This window comes from Brassica napus, unplaced genomic scaffold (genome assembly GCF_020379485.1).
Source record: "Brassica napus cultivar Da-Ae unplaced genomic scaffold, Da-Ae ScsIHWf_716;HRSCAF=1039, whole genome shotgun sequence".
In the NCBI taxonomy this organism is placed as follows: Eukaryota; Viridiplantae; Streptophyta; class Magnoliopsida; order Brassicales; family Brassicaceae; genus Brassica; species Brassica napus.
The window spans coordinates 14,231-38,438 of record NW_026016770.1 but is presented as its reverse complement, the minus strand read 5'-3'; the positions used below and the strand labels follow the sequence as shown (position 1 = coordinate 38,438).

Here is a 24,208-nt window from a genome sequence, read left to right as displayed (position 1 = left end):
AGATCTGATCATATCAGATACATACATCTAAAATTATTTTGATAATTTCGAATTGTATAGTCCTAACCGAATATTTCTATGAAATATATGTTAAAAATCTTGTATCAGAAACGTATAAGATTGAATATTTGTATAAGTAGACAAAAAAAATTGGATGAGACTTTTCAAAAATGGATCACAGATTAAAACTTTGTGGTAAAATGATTTTCCACATTGTTACTTTTAGTCTTGCAAATAAAATTGTTTTTTAAGCAAACTACATTGTTAAAAAGATTACATATAATTTTACTTATGAATCACATAGCTGAATACGTTTGATAAAAGAACATATGTAAATACATTTATTTATAAATAGGATCAAACAAACAACAAATTAAAAGGGTTACTCATCGACAAATTTAACCCAATCAACCATTCCGAGAGACAAATTACTAACAATCGCTCATTAAATACATAATCTACAAGTCTACAAGAAACACAATAACAAATCAAAATAACTTCTTCCTGATTCTGATGAAAAATTCAGCTTCTTCTTTGAATAACACTTCAGATTTCTGCTTCTTTGATTGAGACAATGAAGACATGGCTTTCGCAGACGCAACTCTTCTCACTAGAACCTTCCACTTTGTGTCCTCGGCCATTTTATTGTCCATTTCTCCTCTATTCTTAAATTGCCTACTCCAATCACAAAAAAAAGTGACAATGAAATTAGATTCCAACTTCTAAAATATCTTTACAAAAACAAAAGATTTTTGTAAAATAGCTTTACGAAAACAAAAGTTATTTCCAGCCTTCTGATCATGACTCATCATCTAATAAGTAGGTCACCACCACAAACATATTATCATTATTATTGTCACCGAAAGTGAATATCAAACAAGATTTTACTATAGAGAAGTGAATACTTTTATCACTAGAATCAAAAAGAAAAAAAAACGTGGGTTTTACTTAATTATTCTCAATATGTTGGCTGTTTTACCTGCAAAGTGGGACACGACAAGACTCAGATTGGTCGCAGATTGAAGAATGGAGTCTAAGGAGTTGAATCATTCTCTTACAACGAAGACAACCTTTGCCATCGACTCGTTTCTTGCAGATTGCAAAGTGACGTATTAAAAGTTGGAGTCCGTAACAAGTCGAGAAAGCACTGCATGGACCGCTTTTTACTTGAGATGTTGACTTCTTGTTGTCTAAGTTGGACGATGGTCGTACCAACGTGCAACCTTCAGTGCATATGTGCTCGATACATTCCATGGCTTCACTCAATTGCATATAAAGATTCTGTTCTCGTCTGTGTCTCCGTCTTCTTTTCTTCCTCTGCAAGAAATCACCCAAAAACCTAAATATGGTCAGAAACTGATACTCATAGCCAGTTCTGAACACGTCCAGGATGAAACATTCACACTGGTCCCTAAATTTATAAAGCTATTATACTTAGTCGAATGGCCCAAAATTTTCGATTTTTATATTAAAATGACTTAAAATGTTCTTGACCTTTTTCCAACAATAACTATACTACTCTCAAGTTCTTAACTAGTCACTAGTTTGGCATTATCGGCCTTTTAAATCTTATATTAAGGCTTTGCTAATACAGATAAATTATAAGAGTAATTTTAGTAATAATATCAGTCCAGACTTTTGGTTTATATATTATATATATATAAACCAGGAGGAAACAAACAGAGAAAAAAATGTAAAAATGAAAAACGTTATGGGTTTAAAGATCTGTTACCGATTCAGCCTCATCGATGAACTGGAGAATGTCGAGTTCAAGCAAAGGATCGTGTTCTTGAAGAAACTTCCATCCTTCGGTTTGCTCAACGGTCTTGAACTTTGAGTGGATCAAACGCATACACTTGAGACAGAGGCCAGGTGCGTCGCAAAGCCGAGCTAGTTGGAGAACATCGACCACGTTCTCTGCCGTCACTCTCTCGCCGACGCCTTTCGTGCACCTTTGCTTAAGCTGAGGCACCATGTACACGTGTGATAGAGCAAGTAGATGGATTCCATAATTCTCCATTTCCTTCTCCGTCAAACTAAACGAACGACACGAAATGGTATTTTAGACATTATAGAGAAAAAACAATTGCAGTTGAATGTTTCAAATTTGATTCATAATAAGTTTTGCCTTCCTTGTGTTTCACACGTTTTGAATATTAAATCAAAGTCCAAATCAATCGTGATACGGTTTATATTGGAAAAGTCAAAATTTGTGTATATATATATAAATAAATCAACCATTTAGCAATGATCTTCCCACGATTTTAGTAGGAAATAATATTAGTAAATAAATTCATTCAATTCATCTAAAAGTTTATCAAAACCCTAATCATTCGTAATATTTGAAAAAATATGAGACTAACCTGGGAGAGTAGAGGAATCTAACGAAGACTGAAACGGCGTCACATGGAACGCCGAGAATCTTAACCACTCTCTTCGATGATCCGCGTCCGCCGTGGCTTTTCCTCGGCTTCTCGATGATGTTGGTAAGTACCGGCGATGCAGAAGCCTGCATTGAAAGTTTGATATCGAAAGAAGAAATAAGATGGAGAACGTAGGAAACTGATCGGACATGCAACAAAAAGAGTCTTACCAGTACGCCGGAGTGTGCCGGAATACGACGGCGACCGGAAGTGATGATGTCAACATCAGTTTCCACAAGATCATATGAAATCTTATCGGCTGAGAACGAAACAGCGTCGTTTTGAGTAGCAGTTATGGCCATCGTAACTAGGACAGCTCTTGGTTTCAGACAAAGGATTTGGGTAAGTTTTGTGTGGGATGTCTTGAAGGGATGCATCTCTGGCATTTTATAGACAGCTCAGCGGAGCCTTGCTCTTTTACGATTTTTAATGCCACGTGGCATTTTATTTAATAAATATCTTTTTCTTTGTCTCTGTCTTATACCCCATGCTATGAGCGTATTTGACTCTTTGTATTTGTGTAAACTACAATACCCCAAAAATTAACTGTATAGTGAACTGTATTTGAGGTGTTTAGGCATCTTTAACACCAACCAAGATTCGAATAATAGAATGTGGTTTTTCGTTTGATAAATCAAAAATATATCAAACAGTCACTTTTTTTCTTCGGAGTTCAAACCATATCAAATCATTTCTTAAATCATATAAAAATTGGAACTGATATGGTTATGTTGTTACAGATTTATAAATGGAATGAAAACTCAACAATATATATATATAGATTAGTGTAAACTGATAAATGTTACAACTCTTACAACAAAAAGTCTATGTTGATCTTGTCATATAGGTTTGTTCATTCAATATATAATATATATGTAGTAAAAGATTTAAAGAAACATGCATTAGAAATGTAAGGTATTCATTTTGTCTTTACTCAGTCCGCAGAAGTTTGAAATTTTAGTCTGCATATCTTAAAATAATTACCTGCATTCTGACCACCCTTAGGTATGTTATGTGTATTAAAAAGTGTAATGCATGTAACACTCTTATTATAAAACAACGTGGCGTTAATATGCCTCAAACATTTTCAAATAGCCGCATTGCCTTCTAACACAACCACAAAGAACGCATTAATTGTTTAAGAAACTCTTTTGTTTTAGCAATACCAACAGGATCTAACCAAGAGATCATCAGCAATATTTTATGTGCTGAAACTGGACCTTCGACACACCAACTCTATTATATTCCATTGTTACTTTTACATTTCCACTAAAAGTGACCTTTAATAGTATAGCTTTTGGCATCGATGACACCAAAACAATATTATTTTGGGTACCATGTAGGATGTTGTCCCCATGAGGTCACGAATGTTTATGTTTTTATTGATCCTACGTGGAAAAAGTGATAAATCCGGTCCCAGAGTATGAAGAGAAAAAGAGTTGAAATACTATTATTTTAAACTTGAAAAAGGCCGGTTATTGGAATTAAACCGACCCTTGACTCTTCCCAAGAGCCACCTCCTCCTCTACGTGGCTGCTTATCCTCATCCACTCTCAAGCCCTCTTGTTTGGCCACTTGTAGTTATCTGATTCATACGTTTTTGGCCATTGTTTATAAAATTATCAAATGAGTTTAAAGAAATGTTAATTTAAATCGGAGAAGCAAAGAAAGCTCGCCGCATATGGCAGTCAAATCTAATCCAATCAAGTTTAAATAGGACTCTCTTTTTTATCAACGTTTAAATAGCAAATTAACCCATTACTAAACGAACTCGGATCCAAAACTATACATGTTTTCAAAAATATAGATATCCATGCTAACTAGTAATGTAGACATCTCATAAGGCCATAACCATTCTAACCACATTACAACTTGATGTTTTGAAGCTTAACCAAGGGGTTGTATACATAGTTTATATGCACTTTTTAGTTGAATAATATTTACATAGTTGAGTACATAATGTTTGTATGTATATTCGATAAATTAATCATGATGCGGCTTTGAGTATTCACAAATGGCTCTTTAAGAAGACTAAACAACAAAATCCAAAACTTGTGGATAAGTTTACACGAAAGATAAAAGTGAAAAGTGTAACATAAACTAATGGATTTGATGATTTCATGCAAGATTCTTCCAATATTTAATTATTTTGAATTTTAAATATATAACAGTTTATATTCTAAACTGTTTATACTCCACTTGAACTTAGGCTCCGAATAGTGATTGCGGTTCGAACGGTGTGGGACAAGCGGTTCAACTGCAGTGCGGTTCTAACAATTATAAAAATGTTTAGATATATAGTATAGGTAAAGATTTTTGTTACTGTTAACTGTAGGGCGGGACGGGACGAGAATCACCATTTAAAGCCTTATAAGAAGCACTGGAGACTGATGTGCATGTTATACTCCGATCTTATCCTTAGAGTTTGGACTTTTGAGTAGATTTGTATTTTGCAAAGTATCATGAATCAGCACTGTACTTATAATAAACGGTAGTCGGTAGATATCCACAAAATGTATGTGCTTTGACAAAAGTCCATAAAAAGTGTACCGGCTTTCGAGATTCTTTATTGGACATGATGCATATGTGTATTTCTATATTTTCCCAAGTTTTTTTGTTTGACCTTAAAGTTTAACAAGAAAAAGAAAGAAACATGAGCATCACATTAAATTTAAATATTGACCAACTTATAAACCAGGATGTCAGTGGACCTGATCACCCTCTCTTGATCTTCGGAGGCAACCACGCCACTGAATCCTTAATATTTTGATAAATCTTCTTCTTTGTGTTGATATAGACTTTGATTTTTATTTTTTTTCCTATAAACTTTTTAAGATAATTGGATAACTCTATAAATTTTTATTTGAACTCCACAAAACAAGTAGAAATGTCTTCACAAACTTTGTGCTGCTCACAAACTTGCAATGTGGCGGGTAGTTTGGTGCTAGCCTTTTTAATAGTCTTCGAACTAGGTCAAAATGAGAACAAATTAACATGTGGACTTCACGACTACATATCATATTTCCGACAAAAATAATAAGATGACTAAATTTTATAAAAGCTCGGTGTAATGTTTTAAGAAACTCTCGCCTTTTTTTTTTTTTGTCTTAACCTTTTAAAAGTCCCCAAAAATCGAAGAGAGTATTTAATGGCACAAAGAAATTATTTTTGAATCCCATTAACTACAAGAAAAAAACCATAATAACGACCTTATCTTAAGTAAAAGTAAGAGACTCTCTGCCTTGTTATCTTTTGATCATTGTTCCATGCGTGACATGTTTCATTGTGCGTACTATCTACGCTACAAAGCTATTAACATTGGGTTTCAGGTTAACAGAAAGCTTATAAAAGAGCAGGATACTTGGCAAAAGAAGGCCAATGAAGTATAAGAGAGGTGCAAGTTGTTTGCTCTTGTTAATATGTTCACACAAACAATCATAATATTTCACCCATGGCTGACAAAAATATATATATCATCCATATAGTAGAAGAGGATGGATTTTTTTTCGGTGTCTATCCAGGGAATTTCTGAATAGCTAGGATCAATACAGTATTGACTTTTTTTAAAAATGTAAACAGTTAGATATATTCATAGATAAGATACGCAACATTAACAGTCATAAGAAGAACAAATACGGTACAAGCACGTAAAATAGATTAATTGCTGAGACGAAGACACCCACATCAAGCGAAGCTTTGTTGGATTTGTTGAATAATCGGAGGGATAATAGTTTGATAAGCTTTCTCCGTTGGGTGAGCAATGTCCCAAAACACATGTCGAGATGTATCCAAGCACGGTACCGGAGCCGCAGGAGAACAACAGCAAGGCCAAGTTGACCACGTAAATCCTAAAAGGAACCCAAACTATATTATGCATGGCCATGAAAAAAACTTATTAAAAAAAAAGAAATGATTAATGCAGTCACAGTTTCAATGGAAAAAAAAATATCCAAAAGAAAAGAACAATAACCTGATCTTAGTGGGTTGATGACGAGTTCAAGAAGAGGATTATACATGTCGATGTAGATGGAACGAGAGCCTGGGAGCACTGAGTTCAGATTGTTGACTTCGTTTGCTAGCTTCTGGTTAAAGAGTCTAGCGACTGCGTTTGCGGGTTCTAGACATATCCCTCCAATAGCGTTGCTTGCTCCTGGTAAGCAACCCAAAGGCAACGTTCCCATAATCGCAAATTTTCTTGCTCCCAAATTATATAACTCCTATATGTATATTTAAATCAAATATAAGTTGAGATATTTAAAATTTGGAATTGAGTTTTAAAAATTAACGTACCTGCATGAATGATTGAGTCCATGAAATCATCATGTTGGTGTAGGAGAAGACAGTATATCGAGTGTTTCTTGCTGGATTGGAAACAAATGTGATGCCAAGATCGTTATTTCCAGCGGAAATCACATAAACTGCATTAGAGATGATTGATCTCGTCTTCTCTTCATCTCCAGTGATGCTGTTTAGCTTTGCTATGTAAGCTTTGAAATCGTTCAATTGGTCTGGTATCCATATAACTCCCTGTGATTAATTTGTATTTTAATTAAATGATGAATTTTTATATGTTACATAAAAATTTAAATTACATTTCCTTAAGTGTAAGTTACCTGAACTTGTGCGGTCATTGGATCTAAACCAGAACCACCAGAAGCAAAACTAACACCGGTTAAGATATCATTGGGTTGAAGATCTGAACTACGATAAGCTGGTACAATGTTCTTTACTCCCAAACCTTCGGCTGCATGCATATTATTCCACCCCAAAAAGAATTAAATTCTGAATTCACTTTTAATAACAAACTAAAAATTGATGTCCAGTTGCGTGAGTCTGTTCTCCTAGTGATTATTAATTTAATATGGTATGGATCCTCGTTCGATAGGGATGTACATGTTTTACGGGTTTAGAATCTCCTAGTTATTCAAAAAATATTATAATGAAAATGATATGTTATATACCGATCATATCTGTAGGAATTCTTCCATTGCCAAATCTTCCAGTGGCTTGTCGAGTTACAAAATCTCTTCCATACGGATAGAAATTGACTTTAGTTAAAGTGCTAAGGTCATTGTTGTTGCCGGTATCGAGTATTGAATCTCCAAATGCTATAACCGCTGGAATATTTCCTGCTTGAACTACAGAACTCGATATAATCGAGACTAATACTGTTACGGTTTGAAAAAGTATAGTACTCATTTCAAAATGCAACTTTCTTTTCCTCTCAATTCAATATTTGATTGAGATGATGGAATGGGATTAACATTGCTTATGTATACATCTTAAAAACCTATTAACGGAACATAAACTGTTATGATCAGTATTTTTGTTACCAAAGAGCTATATTTAATTAACAGTTCCCCCCGAATCCATTTTATCCATGAGGCTTGGTCCATCTTCTATTATTCTGTTATATTGTTTCATACATACGTAACTAAGTCGGTTCAGACTGTTGATAACTCCCTTAATGGCCATGGCTTAATTGGATATGTATAATATATTGAGAAATGTGTAACAGTTATATATGTGAAAGATGTACTACAAACAACTTGTTCTTAAGATATATCATGCAACTAAACATAATGCGTCTAAACATAAAATTGGCTCACTTTTCCATCAAGATTATTACATAACTAGCTTTCAAGTGCTGGTTTCATCATATTATATATTATACACACACACATACAGACTGGTAGGGCTATGATCAGCATGGGTACCCTTTTTGCAGCTGAGTGCACCCAATGCTATAGTTATATCACCAACGCGAGAGGACGGTCTAGCAGCTAGGGTAGAGGCTTTAGAATAGCTTGACGATTCCGTTGGCCCTGCGCCAGAAAGTGTGTGCACCATAAACATTAGATCTCCTTTGGATCTCCAATCCAGTGACTCTATTCGCTTTCAGGCGCATCCTCATCCTTTTTTACCTACCCCCCACCCCTAACATAAGTTTATCATAATATCTTTTTTAATGAAATCAAATCACATTGATATTGTATTTAAAGTTGAATAGAAATGTTAAAATTGGAGTACATCTTTGTTTAAAGAGCCACCAGGAGCAAGAAAACGGTTGCCTTGAGAGTTGATAGTAAGATTAGCACTTCCTCCAATTGCATACATTTCCATTGGACCAATGTGTATAGTTCCAATGTGTATAGTCATTGTTCACCACATGGAAAATTCCATGCCGACCTATATATACATAGATTATTGAGTAATTAGCGAAGATGCACCCAGAAACCCATGTAATTTGTCATATAACCTTGTTTCTTTTTAATATTTTTAGTGACTATAATACCATTATCTCTATCTCTCTCTCTTCTCCCTTTTATGTGTTCTAATTTCTTTATCTCTCGTACAAATTCTTCAAATCATCTTCTAATTCAACACAAATCTTTATTTTTTTATTCTGATTCATTTGACACCCATAATGCTAATCTTATTATCTCACTCTAATTCTAATGTTTCTAATTTAAAATCACAATCAACTTTTATATAATATATACGTTAGTAGGTATTTTATTACTTAACTGCTATTATTTAGATTTTAATGGATTCTTAATCGATACATGAAGTGTTAGCTGTTACAAATAGATTTAGAGCTATTTAATAGATAACTAATTAATTGTTAATAGTTTCATTAACTGATATATGATTTGTTAGTCGATACATTTGTTTGATACATAGATTGTTAGATGATACTGAAATTATTAACGGATATATTAGTTGATATGTAGATTGTTACCTGCTATGTAAATATTTAGCTGATAGATCTAGAGTTACTTGTTTTCGACAAAGCATAAGAGCATTTTCGTCTGCACAGTGTCAAAAAGTTACTCCTTTTTGGGTTATCCATAATTATGGGCATTCAGCAAATTTGGACCTTAATTGGAGATATTCCACACATTGTCTCTAGATTATTAACATAAATTTCATTAGTTACTCTATAAAAACAAATTTATATGCTCGACTCATAGAACAATTTTAACTCTCTCGGAAGAACTACACCTAATACTAAAATACTAGGTAATAACCCGCGCCTTGCGCGGGATGTGATTATTAGTTTTGTTATTTTTAATAAAAACACATTAAATCTGTTTAATCTGGATATTAGTTCGGTTTTAAATTATTTTTTGGTTTATTCTGTTAGAATGTTTGATTTTTTAGTTTTTTCGGTAAAAACCAAAAATTAATATTATTTGTTTATTTTTATGTTATAAATTTTAGATAATCGTCATGTCGAACCAATGGTTTCATAATTATAGTTTGTAAACGGATAATAGTTCAAGAAAAAAAAAGAAAATTATTAAGACTAATCATTTCATTATAATTTGGTCGGTAGTGAAAGAAGCGTTATGAAAAAAAAATTCAACTTCCAGAAAAAAAAATATACTTCAGTAGTGGTAAATACTTAGTGTTCACATCAAGGTGCACATATATGTGTATGTAAAAGTATATAAAAATAAATGACAAATATATAAAGATATTGTTAATTAATATTAATGACATTTTTGTTCTAAATAATACATAAAAGATAAAATTAAAATTAATTAAAAAGTAAAAAAGCCTTGACATTAGTGAATTTTTTTTATGTAAAAAAATCAACTGTATTCGTAAATAGAGGTGGCCACAGATCGAATATCCGAGTACTTGGAGACATTCATGTCGATTCAATCTTTAGCCATTTGGATAGTCGGTGATTATGATATCCGAAATGATTTAGAATTTTAAAGAATATCCTTGATCTGTAAATAAAATTTAAAAATTAATTGAAAATTTAATAATAACGTTTTATTACAAAAATAAAATATTATTTACTTTTTAAATTTTAATACCTAATATAATAAATTTAATTTATAAAAATATTGTAAAACTTATATAAACTATAATATATATAACATATATATATATATACATATAATTCTGTACATATATGTATATATATGCATATAATAGATCGAATTTGATAATCGCTCCTAAAAATATTGGTATTTGTGATTTGTTTTTCTTTAATTGTATTTTAATAATTGATTTGTTTCGTAAAGTTACGGATATCCATATTTTTTGGTTCAATTCAAAATGGATAACGAATTGAATCAAAACTTATAAATATTCTGCCCAACTTTATCGGTAAACAATAAAAAATATATATATAGTTAGCTTTTGATTCGTTATTTGTTTTGATTCGAACCGAAAAATCCAAAGTTTTATTGGAACCATGCATATGAGTTTTATATTAAAAAAATACAAAATATATAGTGTGAACACATTTATGAATATAGTGTGAACGCATTAGCATATTTATTTTCAAATCATTCTGAGGATGCCACGTGTCTATTATAGTGTGAATGCATTTATTACAATGCTTCTCCTTTAATATATAAGGGATTAGCATAATGTTAACTCAACTAACCCAATGTTTAGACATCATATTATTCTGTTGATCCATTTTATATGTTGGAGAAGAACGACGAATCAGAGTTTAATGCAGTTGTTATGTTTTAGCTTTGCTATTTTCTTTTGAGAGAATGTCCACCGACAACATGCTTGACCTTTTTAGTTTGTGCTTACATATATCCACAATTATAGGTTCACTAAAAACAATATATTTATATGAATAATTAAACTAAATCATATGAATACCTTGGCATTTGTTGGACGAGGCCTTATTGTGATGCGTCAAATAATTATTAGAGATCGTTATAGCCGTTGATCCACGGATCGCATCAATCAATCAATAGTTACAATTCGAGAGCGAGCAATGATCGACACACCATCACCGTCTCACACAAGAAGTACCCTAAGTCCCTTCTTGATATAGACTCATTTTCATCTATTTTCCTACCGTATAAACAAAGCCAATCATGCATGTTAAAAATAAATAAATAAACATCATCAATATTAACATGTTGTTCTTAACGTCTTTAAGTGCGCTCATCATAAGTCATAACTATAGTACTAAATACTAACAAAAAATTACATAGCATAAGAATTAAAACAAACAAAAAATCAACAAAGAAGTTCGACCACTTGTATGTATGTGGCTTTTACATCAAAATATTAATTTATTGTTTAAACTTGAAGTGATCTGAAACCGAAAAAAAATAACCAAAAAATAATTGATGATTAAAAATTTCTAGCATTCTTAGTTAAATATGCTCACTTGGATGTCTTTACACAGCCAATTTGAAAGCAAAACATATAATGACAATTATTGAAATATATGCAGTTCATTGTTCAGATCAACAATACTTGCTTTGGAATAAACAAGTAGCCAGTATGTTTATTTTTCTGCGCTAAGAGATTCATCCGTACGTGCAACATAGCAAAGGTACACATATAGTACCAAGATGCATAGCATTTGATGTAGAAGAGCTTTATGATGGGTTAGGACTATGATCCAAGGTCTATGTCCTTGGCTTCTCCATGAGAGGTCAAATCACTTGGTCTTGTCAAAGGTAACTTTGCTGTTGTGTTAAGACTTTGAACCCATTATTGGTTTGGTTTCTTTTTGTTTAGAAAAGCTACGGTTTAGGTTAGCCGGAGTGACCCTAATAGCTTTTAGGTTATCATGAAGCTTTTCTTTTTCAGTTATCATGAAGATATATTAAAGAAGAAAAACAAAACTCTTACCCACTTGAAAATAAGAAAAAAACAAATTACATAACCTGGAGAATCCTCCAGAACTATCCATTATTAGACCATTGCCAAATACAAAAAAGAAAAAAAATCAAAATGGGGGAAGAAGAAACGAGTATTCTTGACTCTTCTGTCTCCTTCCTTAACCCTCATCTACACAGAGAAGAGAGAATTTCAATGGTTCAAGCATTGCAACTTCAAAAACATGAGATAAGTGCAGATCATCTATATATTTACCTTGAAGATATCTCCAAACATTCCTTGCATAGGATTCCTACGCTGCACTCCGTAAAATCTCTCAGCAATCTCGTCCAGCAACTTCACAATATCACAGAGTATTTACTCAGTAGACAACAATCAAGACACATAGAGACCAATCTTGTATATGTACCTCGTTAAGCAGCGGTTCTCTCTCTAAGCAAGACTTGAATTTCACTCTTTAACATATTGAAAAGAGGCAATGCATCCCTCTACAACCTGGATCGGCCATCATAGTTCTTTAGGTAACAACAAAAAGACTAAAAAGAAGACTAAGATCTAAGAGAAGGTAACTAACGTTTCCAGAAGATTACTCTAAACACAAAAGAGAGAACTCAAGACTAAGTGTTTTGGGTTTTACTTTATGTCAGCTCTCAAGAAGGAAGTCAAGTTTTCAGCCTGTGATCTAAGCTTCCCCAAGAGATTCTTGAAGGTTTTAGACATCTTCATCGTCACTGACATCTACCAAATGAGGTGGAACAGGAACCCTAGGAAACAACTTGAAGATACACCTGATACGATCTGACGCAAACTCATCAGTAAGTAAATTGATGTGTTGTGACTAATATACATGGACAAAAGACTAACCAAGAGTTTCATCAATGCAAGGTGCCTTAGCTTTAACTAGTGTGTCAACAAAAAAAAAAAGAGCAAGGTCTGCCCCCAACAACTCACCTGAAGATTAATTGTTCTGATAAGAAATCACAATCACAAAACTAAAAGATGATCTTAAAGAAGAGCCTATATGAATAGATAGATATGTAATAACAAGAAAAGAAGCAAAGTGAACAGACCAGGCAGTGGTCTAGTTCAAAGCATATGAACTCACGTTTGATCCTCTCTCTCGACATTGATCGGAGCTTCGGTTTGAAGGTGAATCGGATCTAATCGAGAGAGATGCGTCGCCTCTTGCGGATTAACCCTAATTATTACAATACAAATTGCTCAAAATTTGAAATTTAGTTTTCCCACCATTAAAAAGAAAAAAAGATTTCAGTAACAGACAGTAAATGTAAATCGGATCATTAAATAATACGGTTTAAAACCGGTTTACCATTGTTAAATGAATGTTCAGGACACATGTTACCTGCTGTTATTGTCTGGTGTAGTTTCCACTCACTTGTTTCCAGCATCCTTTTACTGCAGATTCTTCAGGTGGTGTCATCAATCTTTTTCGAAGCTCACAACATATATGTGAACTTGAATGTTAATTTGTTATGGGGTAGAGGAGTTTAAAGCTATTGGAAGGCTATTGAGAAACCATTTTATATAGTCTTGTTACATTGATAGGAAACAATAGCATTAATTATGTCTGAAAAGGACTGTTGTCCTCAATTATATTTCCATCAAAAACAAGTTCTTAGGAGGAGCCAGGAGACAAATCTTTATATCCATTGTGGCCAAAATGTGGGCAAAATAAAATTAAGAAACAAAAATGTATAATATCAGCAGAGGAGAAGAAAGCTGTGTTGTGTGTATCTTCTGCTAACTTGTTCAGCTTCATGATCCTCGGATTCTTCAGAAGAAGGCAGGAATCAACGGAAGCAAAGCCATTTCTTCTGCTCAGAGAACATAAGATCAGGTTAGCAATCTGTGCTATTCAGGAACGAACGTACACTAAGAAGTTGAATGTGATGAGAAAGAAAAGTAAAACTACCTTAGGTTTTGAATTTTGAGAATCATGGTGGTTGTTTTGATCGGAGTTTTGATTTCTCTGACTATTAGGGACTGCACCAGATGCTTTCTTGGTCTTCTTCTCGTCGCTAGCTTTGCTGAAAATGACAGTGAATCCTTCTGCCGATGCAGGATTGTTCACGTCCCATTCACCAAACTTCGGCAATGGCCTTCCTTTGTTCTCCTGCACCAAATCAAACAGAGAGAGATGAAGATGATGATGATGATCAAAAGAGATGAGGTGTGTGTGTTTGTTCTTACCGTAGCCATTGTTTCTTTCAATATCAAGATGTAGAGACAGAGAAAGAGAGAGGTGGGAGGAGAGAGAAGAGAATGAAGTTGTAATATAGGCGAGAGAGAGAGAGAGAGAGAGAGACGAGAAAAACATTTAGAGGGAAACACGTCGTTGGTCGTTGACAACAGCTTTAACCAAATCAAACTCATTTCCCGCGTATTTCCCCCAACTGAAAAGAAATTTTTTTAAATTTTTTTTAAAAAAGTACAAATTGATAAAATCATTAAAGAAAATTAACCATTCTAATTCTCCACTTTCAGATTTGATAAGAAAAAACTCTGATTTTAACTATTTTAGCTCTGTTAATAGATAATTATTTAATTTCGCTAATTATGTTTAATGGTTGATTTTTTACAGTATTAAAATTGATTTTTAAACACAAATAATGAATTTTTTGGTTCTAGTTTAAAGGTTAATAACTAAAATGGTTTATTTTAAAATGGGTTGTAGCTTTTTCAACTCTATTTTTTTTACGGCAAAAGGCTATAACGAAACTAAATAGATTCCTGATCTAAGAGCCACTTTGGAAGAATCAAATCAACATAAACCATAGCAGCAGGCTGATTTCTAGCACCCCGTACCAGCTTGTCCGCCATTGTATTTTGTGCTCTCGGAATATGCTGAATAGTGAAGGGATGAAAAAATTCCTTACCTCGTAGAAACTGTAGTGAACGTCGGCCATTCTGTTGGTGTATACACCATCTTCACTAGTTGAGAGCAGTCAGATGCAAACACCGCTTTTTCAACTCTATTAAAACGGTATATTTATGATTTTAAATAAAACTTAAGAATATTTTTTTTTTTAATGAACCAAGTTATTTAAAAATGTAGAAAATTGAGAGAGACAACAAAAAAACAAAAAACATGTAGAAAATTGAGAGAGACAACAACAAAAAAACAGCCCAACATCGTTTGAATTAGTAAAAGCCCATTGGGCCTACAAAATTATATACCGAAACAACAAATAGCAATGAAGATCTCTCGTAAGGAAGCTTTCGTCGTCGTCGTCACTTGCGTCTCTTCTCTTCGATGGGAAGACTAAAGGAGTCAAGTCCCGTGATTCCCCTCCTCCTCCTCTTACTCTTTCCTCTTCTTCTTCTCTCTCAGGTACTGTAACGAACGAAGCTCACGTGTTCCACCACCGTTCATCTGATTTTGCAATTTTCTGATCTATAATCCAGTGAATCTTCTCTCTGTAGGTGTTGGGAGAATCTGAATCTACCAGGTAAAGCTCCGGCAACTCCTTGTCTCTCTACAGACAAAACATAACTGGAACTTTTGATGTTGACTAGTTTTAGTGATAAGCCTTAAGCTTCTGTTTTGTATTGATTCTTCCTTGTCGTTGAACTTAGATTCTAACTCATTGTCTCTATACAGACAAAAAAAAACAAAACATAAACTGAAGATTTGTTGTTGACTAACTGTAGTGATAAGCCTTTGTGTAGATTATTTCCAGTTTTAGATTAAACTTTAAGCTCTTAAGCTTCTGTTTTGTTTTTGATTCTTTCTTGTCGTGGAACTAACTTAGATCTGGTAAGGAAGAAGGTAATGCTACAGAGATACATTGATTTTAACTCTTTGTCTCTATACAGACAAAAACAAAAACAAAACATAAACTGAAGATTTGTTGTTTACTAGTTGTAGTGATAAGCCTTTGTGTAGATTAGTTCCAGTTTTAGATTTAGCTCTTAAGCTTCTGTTTTGTACTGATTCTCTCTTGTCGTGGAACTTAGAGAAGGTAATGCTCCAGAGATACACTGTTCCCGACATAGAAGTAGAGCAGCTTGGCAGATTATACAAGATGTAAGTTAGAGATTCTTCTCTTGTTACTATCTTATTTGACGCCGTTTGTGAAGATTTAGTGTTTCTTCTTTACAGTACTTGACGCCGTTTGTTGAAAGGGAAAGATACCAGATCCCAAACAAGTGCAGGCTCCATCCCGACAACGACCTCTACAGAGACCAAGAACAGCACAAGGTCCACGTGGATATATACGAGTGGAAATGCGGTTACTGCAGGAAGAGTTTCAACGAGGAGAAGTTTCTTGACCAGCACTTCGCCACTAGACACTATAACCTTCTGAATACGGTATGCGGTGGTGGTCTATGCTCTCTGTTTTGAATGCTCTGAGCTGATTATAACTTAATTGATTGTTTTTTAGACTGGTACAAAGTGTTTGGCGGATCTGTGTGGTGCGTTGCATTGTGATTTTGTGTTGATGAGTTCCAAGAAGGGGAAGAGTAAGTGTAACCCTGCAGCTGCTGCTAAAAACCGTCATCTCTGCGAGGTTATTACCTTCTTTATTGCTTCTATTTTAGTAATTTTCTCCAAGGAGAAAAGCTTACTTTGAGTGTGTTTATTTGTTTGGTCAGAGTCTTGCGAATACTTGTTTCCCAGTGAGTCAAGGTCCTGCAGCTAGCCGTCTTCATGGTATGACTCTCCTTACTGAGAAGCCTTTACTCATTAAACTACTACAATGTCTCTCTAAATTATCCTCTTTGTTTTTTGATTTTTGATTTTTATATGATTGAAGAACACTTCTTAAGACAGTTCTGTGATGCTCATACCTGTACTGGAAAAAACAAACCGTTTCCTAAAGGAGGCAAGGTAAGATCTGTCAAGTCACCCTAGTGTTACTAATGTGTGCCAAACGAGGCTGTTAGTTATTAATAATTATGTTTAAGCACATTGAAACCATTAAAAAGACATTATATTATCAGTTTTTTTTTTTTGAGCTTCTTAGTGAAAATATGTTTTTATTTGCATCTTCTACCATGCTTTATATGTTAAAGCACATTGAAACCAATCAAAAAATAAAATATCATCAGTTTTTTTCTTTAACATATGAGTCTATGCTAATTCCTGCAGAAGAAATCGGGTGTCTTCTACCTCGCTGTTTCAATACTAACCTTGATGCTTCTCCCACTCTTTTATCTGCTGGTCTTCTTACACCAAAGGTACCTTTATGATGTTCTCTGCGTTTTTCTTCCCCTCATTGCTTTGTTATTTAAGAGTCTTTGGTCACTTTGTTTGTGTTGTTCTTACAGAGAAAAGAGAACTGGGACGCAAGTGTTGCGTCGGATTGTTAAAACTGGGAAGAAAACAAAGCCGTCGTAAGATGGACATCTTCTCAAACATTGGCTTATTGCACATGCGCAAACGAGAGTGTCACTTTTGGTGGTTATGAGGGAAGCTCAGTTACTATGGATATCAGCTGGGTTTCCAAAGATGAATATGATACTTAATGTAAGCTTTGTAGAAACAGATGATTCATCATTTCACAGGAATAGGAATAGTGATTTCTCTATGAATCGTCATACATATCAATGATAACATCAAGTTTGGAACATAAAACAAGCTTTATAAGTAAGCAGACATGTATTTCATCCAACTTCATAATTTTTCCTAACTCGAATTTATAGAAATAGATTGACTTGAAATTTTATATGTATCATGACAGTAAAATATAGTTTTTTCCCCGCGATTAGTAATCAGCCTATTTAATAAGTATATGTAACTATTACATGTGTAAAATTATTTGTAAAATTGAGATTAAAATAGTTAATATTGAAAAATTGACAAAAAAAATTGTTGGGTCTCTATTTATTTGTTAATAGTTAATTATTTCCATATCCAATTTTGTATACTTAACAATTAGTTTAAAAACTATTTTTAGGCAAAACGTAATTTAATGGAAATGTGCCGATTATAAAAATAGTTGGAGAATAAAACATTTATCTCAGAAGATCCTCAATCTTCACTTCATCAACGGTTAAAACGGCGTCGTTCGGCAGATAAACAAATATTTCGAAACTAAAACGACTTCGTTTAGGTCAGATACAAAGTATTTACCATCAGAACGTCGTCGTTTTGCGCTTAAAAATCGATGGCTTCCCTCTCCGATGTCTTTTCTCGTCTCCTCTCGCCGTCTCTCTCGCCGTCCCCACCGAGTCTGAAACCTACTTTCACTAGACCATCTCCCCAGCTCTCCTTCAAGTCTGATCACGATGACGTCACCAACCGCGTGGCGTACCCTTCGCTGGCGAACGCGAACCTCGTCTTCTTCAAGTCGGGGAACTACAACGTGGAGGTGGTGCCGAAAGACGGCGAGACGGAGGAGCAGCTGGTGAACGATTTCAAGAGATCGGTGTTCAGAGCGGGCGTGCTGCAGGAGACGAGGAGGAGGCGGTTCTTCGAGAGCGCCCAGGAGAAGAGGAAGCGTAAGACCAAAGAAGCTGCTAAGAAGTATCGTAAACGGAGGCCAAACCCTAAACCTAAACAGCATTCAGCTCCCTCAGAAGTCACTAAGAGCAGAAGAGAAGTTGAAGAGGATGATAACTGGGAGCTTCCTCCCGAGGAAATTGAGATTCCGTATACCGACCGGTTCTAGAGATTAACCGGGATTTAGATTCCGGTTTAATTAAGTGAATATATAATCCACTTTTTTTTGTATGTCTCTTGAGATGTTTGTAGCTTAACTCTCCTCACCCAACAAACTAAGTTAGAGAAATTTGCATTGCTCAGTGTAGAGGACAACAATGTTGAACCTACAAGGATGAAGCCTAGTTTCTGTCTTTATATAATCAAAGGCTTTTCTGTTTTTTTTTTTTTTTTTTTTGTAAACTGAAATCAGAGGCATTTCAGTTCTTAGGATCAAACTCTACTTCTGGTTTTGGTGTCTATTTAGGTGGAAGTATATATAGTCTCCTAACTATGTAAATCTTGCAAGCCAATGGATGCTTTGTGAACCAGAGAATGGACTATATATATGTACATAATCTATAACTTTGCCAACTTCTACATGTTCCTGCTGTGATTGTCTGGTGCAGTTTACCCACTTGTTTCCAGCATCTTTTCTTTACTGCAGATTCTTGAGGTTTCAGCATCTTTTTTTAAACCTCGAATGAACTTGAATGTTAATTTTGTTATGGGGTACAAGAGTTTAAAGCTGTTGGAAGGGTGTTATGAAGACATATTATAGAGTCCACTAGACATTAAAATCTTCTGAATAAAGTGGTCTCATCTATGTTTTTATGTTTTCTGTCTTTGGGATACAACAAAAGTTATTATATGAATGTTTACTTGAGAGCTGATACTAGAAAACTTACTTGAACTTCGGGCTGATACAAAGTGTTGAATAGATCTTGTGGTACTTACTTTTGATTTTGAGGTCCCTATGAAAACCCAAGACCCATTCATGAATATCATGAGGTAGTCCATTAGTAGTAGCTACGTGATTTTTGGTATGGGCTTGTGATCGTGAAGAATGTTATATTTGCTATGGCACACTACTATTAAGTAAATAATGTGGTGAAGAGAACTTTATGATTCAAAAGACATATACATATACAACTTTCTTTTAAAACTTAAAAGCATAAACTTGAGATTTTCAATTAAAGCATCAAAGGTCAAGAGAGATATAATAAGCATAAGAGCAACAACAAGATCCTAACGAAATAAACAACCAGACTAAGAACATATGTTCAAGGTGCAAATATAAATAACCAGAGTTTAGTACTAGCTACTTTGTGTTATACGTTGGCCATCTGTATATTATTGGGACCATTCATCAATCACCACTGAATCCAACACATGGCCGGTTCAAAGCACATCGGATGAATCAAACACTGTGCCGGTAGGTATATATATTCGGATGAATCATTGTCTCATACAACGTTACAGGCACAAAGCGGTCTTAACGTCAAGCTTCCACGCAAAACCTCCATCGTCCATCCTCCACACATCACAAGGCACAGTGACTGAACCTCTCTCACGATCTTGACACGTATACTGTAGCCTCACGCTGCATGTGAACGCCGGGTACGTGAGCATGGGCCTCTCCTTCATCACCAACCGTACGATCACGTGAAAATTATCATAACTCATCCCCGGTGCACCGTCCTCCACCGGAATATTAATATCTTCCTTCGCCATCTTCCTATACGCCTTGTTGGTCCACGTGACTCTCCCAACACCGTCCGATATAAACCCTGGACAAGCCTCTCTCGCTAGATTCAACTTCTTCTCGTCGTCGGTCTTCCCTAAACCATAACCGTTAGTCCACGCGTCGGTCACACGCTCAACCGTCACACACGACGAGACCACCACCGTTCTTTGCGAGATCTCCGCCGTCTTGTACGGTGTTAGCATCTCATGGTCTCCGCCGCTGAAGCTTAGCCATAATGGACCGTTTTGCCTCTGCTTCTCCACCGGAGATACATTCAGATCTGGTAAAAGAGACAAGGTAACAGCCGTTCTAGTGTTCGGTCTCTTCCTCTTGTTGCACCTCCGGGAGTTAACGCCAGAACTCTCCTTATGATACTTCCTCTTTCCTCTCTTTGTGTTACTGGATACATCGGAGCTGCCACCGCTTGTTGTAGAGGAGCAATACTTTCCGGCGCCGGGAGATCCACCGCCGCCGTCGCTGGATGGTTTGGGAGCAATTGGTCGGAACCGAAGCATGATTCGGTCGGCCTTGGAGAGACCGTAGCGACCACCGTAACCACCATATCTTGCTATGCAACATCCCCCTCTAACGTCCATCTCTCTCTCTGGTTCTTGTGGTATCTATAGAATGTTGATAAAAAGCTTTAATGGAGCTGGTTAAAATGAAGAAGAAGTGTGAAGGGTTTTATATAGGAGTTTGATGATGACAAGTGTTTGGTTGATACGCTATGTTTGTCTACCGTCGCACATGGGTTTTTGTTCCTATGAAATGCTTGAAAAAAAAAATTCATTATGCTGTATTATTCACATTACTGTTAAGCTATCTAAGAGTTTATGATCACTTCAAAATTAAAAATTTCAAAGCATCTTAAATTCTAACACGAGTAGATATTTTAAATAATTATAAAAAATAATAAAACTTTATTATATATAAAGTAAGCAATATTTTAATTCTCTTGTAACAAGGGTGTTGTAAGAAATGTTGTAATCTATACTATTATTTGTGAAGTAAATTTTATGAATCGAGATTTCACGTTAAAAGTTAGAGTGGTTAATATTGTTTATACCCTTAATGAATAAAATGTATAAATAAATTAAAAAATAAAAACGAAATTTTAATTTATTTGATTAGATAATTGATTAAAATTAATAATAGTAAGAGTTATCCAAAATATGAAAATATAATTAAAACAGTGATAATTTATGTATATATCGTATTGTTATCTGAAAAAGTCTTTTAGTAAAAAGTTAAAAACATAAAGATATAACAAAATATTAATCAAATAAAATTCTTAGTTATATAATTAAAATAGAGTATTAAATTATCCAAAATCTAAAAATATAATTAAAAAAAGATAACTTTTATATATATTGTATTGTTATCTGACAAAGTATTTTAGTAAAAAGTTAAAACATAAATTATATAATTAAATATTAATCAAATATTTTTTAATTATATAATTAAAAATATAATATTGAGTTATTTTAAAGTAAATTTTTAGAATCGAGCTCTCACGTTAAAAGTTAGAGTGGTTAATATCGTTTATACCCTTAATGAATAAAATGTATAAATAAATCAAAAAATAAAAACGAAATTTTAATTTATTTGATTAGATAATAGATTAAAATTAATAATAGTAAGAATTATCAAAAATCTGAAAATATAATTTAAACATAGATAATTTATGTATATATTGTATTGTTATCTGAAAAAGTCTTTTAGTAAAAAGTTAAAAATATAAATTATATAACTAAATATTAATCAAATAAAATTCTTAATTATATAATTAAAAATAGAATATTGAATTATCAAAAATCTAAAAATATACTTAAAAAGATAATTTTTATATATATTGTATTGTAATCTGAAAGAGTATTTTAGTAAAAAGTTAAAAACATAAATTATATAACTAAATATTAATCAAATAATTTTTTTTAATTATATAGTTAAAAATTTAATATTGAGTTATTTTAATATTTATTTTAGTATAATGAAGATAGTGTACAAAGAACTTTTTCAAGAATTTATAAAAATGTTTAAGCCCACATCGCGGACAAAACACCTAGTTTTAGTTAAAATATCATTGTTTTTAATTAATTTGAAATTCTAGACGTTCTTAGTTATTATATACAGTAATACCACAATATAGAACAATACTGAGCAATATTTATTTATCATGGAGTTATATTTTGGTTTATCAGTTATAATGTAATGCTTCTGATTTCGGTCTTAGCACAAAACGGGATATATATTCGAAACTTTATATGGTTTAAGCCTATATAAGAGGAATGGTAATTGAACATAGAATTTGGTTTTCTATAATTAATTAGCAGTTGATTAGTTAATAATCACTTTGACCCGTGTGTTTACTACTTTAGTAATTGAACATATAATTTGATTTTCTATAATTAATTAGTAGTTAGTTAATAATCACTTTGACCCGTGTGTTTACTACTTTAGTACTTGAACTGATTTTGTTTGGCCTAAATAGCAGATATTTTGTTCATTAATTATTTTTAATCAAAAAGAAGATCACGTAAAGTATTTGCATTTGCATATGAGCAGTTACGGATTCCCATTGTAAAATTTAAAATTCTTGAGTTTAATTTCATACGTAAGTAAGGAATTTTCGAACAATTAGGTGTTGATATTTTGGTCCAGCGCAGTAACCAGTGGATAGTAGTGTTTGAAAAACTTCTTTCCGAGGAACATGTTCATATGTTAAGAATCATTTGCTATATAACCTTTCAGCCTAGATGCATTTTGCTAAAAAACGTGTTCTTGTATTACTACTTGTACAAAGGAGAAGTATTACACCAAAATTATTATTGTTGGTGTAAATGTTAAGAAAATACTTACCACTATACTACAAAGTACAAACTAACAGGGAGTTGTTCTTTTATCCCTATTCTTTTTTTGGGTAAAACCCAAATTTAGTTGTGGTTTCAAACTTTCAATCATGAATAAGTGCTAAAATATAGTATATATATCACATAATGAAAGAAAAAAAGGCAATGTTAGGCATGGTCCAAGAGATGAAGGGTTCATATATTATCATTGACCAATTCTGATTTTAATTTAGTGGAATCTTAATTAACTAAAGGTGATCGTGACTCTAGATCTGAAAATCTTAATTGAGGGGACAAGATCGATGATCTCATGTCTAAAGACGAATTTGTGACGAATTTGTGCCAATGGAGTTAGGTGTACCTCTTTCTAGAAAAAGAAGGAACAACATTAATTTAACATTGGTATAAGATTACTGTAATCAACCTTTCAGCTGAAGCAGTGTCAAGAACAATCCACAGGGAGGTTCGAAACATCATAACAGCTAGGAGAGACAAGAAGAAATTCAAATCTCAGATGTCGCTTTGGATAACTTAGTCACAGGGGTGCCAACCCATAATTTTGTTCTACCTTGTGTTTTTTCCTTTCTTTTTGCCATGGTAGAACAGTTTTTAGATTGAACTTTTGTACAGTCTTCTTTCATTAATATGAAATTTACAATTTAGCAAAAAAAAAGGTTACAGTAAATAATATGTTGTATAAGATAAGTGTTTTGTTCCTGTGAAACATTTGTATAATAAGTTAAGTTTTTTTTTGTCTATGCTTTCAATTAAACTTTCACACAGGCCTTCCTTAGCTAACCAATAACTTATCAACAAGTAGCAATATATAACTGGTTTTTGTTATTCTTGTCATACTCAAATTGAACGGCGTATATATTTTAACAAACGTGTAATAATAGTATTAAAAGGGAAGCAAACAGACATAATACATCGTGGTCCTATCCCCATTCGGAAAAAAATTATAGACATTCATATACAGATCTTATACTAATATAAAATAAAAGGCAACCATAAAATTAAAGTAGATTCGGAGGGGAGTTCCAAGGAGATGGCATCTAGAAAATATGATGGGTTTGTGTTGCGTTGTACTTTGCATGGGAACACGCAAGGAGACACGTAGTGACAT

The 24,208-nt window shown here is 33.6% G+C and overlaps 6 protein-coding genes across 6 annotated transcripts; 2 read left to right on the top strand and 4 right to left on the bottom strand.

Moving 5' to 3' along the window:
* Nucleotides 1-328: 328 nt before the first annotated feature.
* LOC125605184 (BTB/POZ and TAZ domain-containing protein 1-like) lies at nt 329-2,822 on the bottom strand. The gene is made up of 5 exons (XM_048775135.1): nt 2,594-2,822; nt 2,364-2,509; nt 1,733-2,036; nt 980-1,317; nt 329-675 (listed from the first exon to the last, which is right to left on the bottom strand). Exons 1-5 carry the CDS (start codon nt 2,807-2,809, stop codon nt 489-491), a joined length of 1,191 nt encoding a protein of 396 aa, XP_048631092.1. The 5' UTR covers nt 2,810-2,822; the 3' UTR covers nt 329-488.
* Nucleotides 2,823-3,562: 740 nt separating this feature from the next.
* Nucleotides 3,563-8,307, bottom strand: LOC125605185 (GDSL esterase/lipase At5g63170). The gene is made up of 5 exons (XM_048775136.1): nt 7,385-8,307; nt 7,037-7,167; nt 6,714-6,950; nt 6,394-6,640; nt 3,563-6,271 (listed from the first exon to the last, which is right to left on the bottom strand). Exons 1-5 carry the CDS (start codon nt 7,620-7,622, stop codon nt 6,108-6,110), a joined length of 1,017 nt encoding a protein of 338 aa, XP_048631093.1. The 5' UTR covers nt 7,623-8,307; the 3' UTR covers nt 3,563-6,107.
* A 5,084-nt stretch (nt 8,308-13,391) lies between these two features.
* LOC125605189 lies at nt 13,392-15,046 on the bottom strand. The gene is made up of 3 exons (XM_048775141.1): nt 14,253-15,046; nt 13,975-14,175; nt 13,392-13,876 (listed from the first exon to the last, which is right to left on the bottom strand). Exons 1-3 carry the CDS (start codon nt 14,433-14,435, stop codon nt 13,853-13,855), a joined length of 408 nt encoding a protein of 135 aa, XP_048631098.1. The 5' UTR covers nt 14,436-15,046; the 3' UTR covers nt 13,392-13,852.
* Nucleotides 15,047-15,248: 202 nt separating this feature from the next.
* Nucleotides 15,249-17,677, top strand: LOC111213729. Its single transcript, XM_048775140.1, has 9 exons — nt 15,249-15,393; nt 15,486-15,511; nt 16,020-16,089; nt 16,165-16,374; nt 16,448-16,573; nt 16,659-16,716; nt 16,820-16,893; nt 17,155-17,243; nt 17,334-17,677. Exons 1-9 carry the CDS (start codon nt 15,316-15,318, stop codon nt 17,401-17,403), a joined length of 801 nt encoding a protein of 266 aa, XP_048631097.1. The 5' UTR covers nt 15,249-15,315; the 3' UTR covers nt 17,404-17,677.
* Nucleotides 17,678-17,865: 188 nt separating this feature from the next.
* LOC111213731 (30S ribosomal protein S21, chloroplastic-like) lies at nt 17,866-19,163 on the top strand. The gene has a single exon (XM_022715552.2). It carries the CDS (start codon nt 18,173-18,175, stop codon nt 18,674-18,676), a length of 504 nt encoding a protein of 167 aa, XP_022571273.2. The 5' UTR covers nt 17,866-18,172; the 3' UTR covers nt 18,677-19,163.
* A 426-nt stretch (nt 19,164-19,589) lies between these two features.
* On the bottom strand, nt 19,590-21,418 carry LOC125605188. Its single transcript, XM_048775139.1, has one exon. The coding sequence runs from the start codon at nt 20,827-20,829 to the stop codon at nt 19,963-19,965; it is 867 nt and encodes a 288-aa protein (XP_048631096.1). The 5' UTR covers nt 20,830-21,418; the 3' UTR covers nt 19,590-19,962.
* Between the last annotated feature and the right edge of the window lie 2,790 nt (nt 21,419-24,208).

Bases quoted from the DNA above. Each gene is read 5' to 3' on its own strand.
- LOC125605184 (XM_048775135.1), bottom strand. From the start codon at position 2,809: ATGCCAGAGATGCATCCCTTCAAGACATCCCACACAAAACTTACCCAA. The intron at 2,510-2,593 runs GTAAGACTCTTT...CTTTCAATGCAG, and splicing joins CGGCACACTCCGGCGTACTG to GCTTCTGCATCGCCGGTACT. The intron at 2,037-2,363 runs GTTAGTCTCATA...TCGTTCGTTTAG, and splicing joins AGATTCCTCTACTCTCCCAG to TTTGACGGAGAAGGAAATGG.
- LOC125605185 (XM_048775136.1), bottom strand. From the start codon at position 7,622: ATGAGTACTATACTTTTTCAAACCGTAACAGTATTAGTCTCGATTATA. The intron at 7,168-7,384 runs GTATATAACATA...ATATGCATGCAG, and splicing joins AATTCCTACAGATATGATCG to CCGAAGGTTTGGGAGTAAAG. The intron at 6,951-7,036 runs GTAACTTACACT...AATTAATCACAG, and splicing joins CAATGACCGCACAAGTTCAG to GGAGTTATATGGATACCAGA.
- LOC125605189 (XM_048775141.1), bottom strand. From the start codon at position 14,435: ATGAGTTTGATTTGGTTAAAGCTGTTGTCAACGACCAACGACGTGTTT. The intron at 14,176-14,252 runs GTAAGAACAAAC...GATTTGGTGCAG, and splicing joins TGAAAGAAACAATGGCTACG to GAGAACAAAGGAAGGCCATT. The intron at 13,877-13,974 runs GTAGTTTTACTT...TTCTCTGAGCAG, and splicing joins CTCAAAATTCAAAACCTAAG to AAGAAATGGCTTTGCTTCCG.
- LOC111213729 (XM_048775140.1), top strand. From the start codon at position 15,316: ATGGGAAGACTAAAGGAGTCAAGTCCCGTGATTCCCCTCCTCCTCCTC. The intron at 15,512-16,019 runs GTAAAGCTCCGG...CGTGGAACTTAG, and splicing joins GGAGAATCTGAATCTACCAG to AGAAGGTAATGCTCCAGAGA. The intron at 16,717-16,819 runs GTATGACTCTCC...ATATGATTGAAG, and splicing joins TGCAGCTAGCCGTCTTCATG to AACACTTCTTAAGACAGTTC.
- LOC111213731 (XM_022715552.2), top strand. From the start codon at position 18,173: ATGGCTTCCCTCTCCGATGTCTTTTCTCGTCTCCTCTCGCCGTCTCTC.
- LOC125605188 (XM_048775139.1), bottom strand. From the start codon at position 20,829: ATGGACGTTAGAGGGGGATGTTGCATAGCAAGATATGGTGGTTACGGT.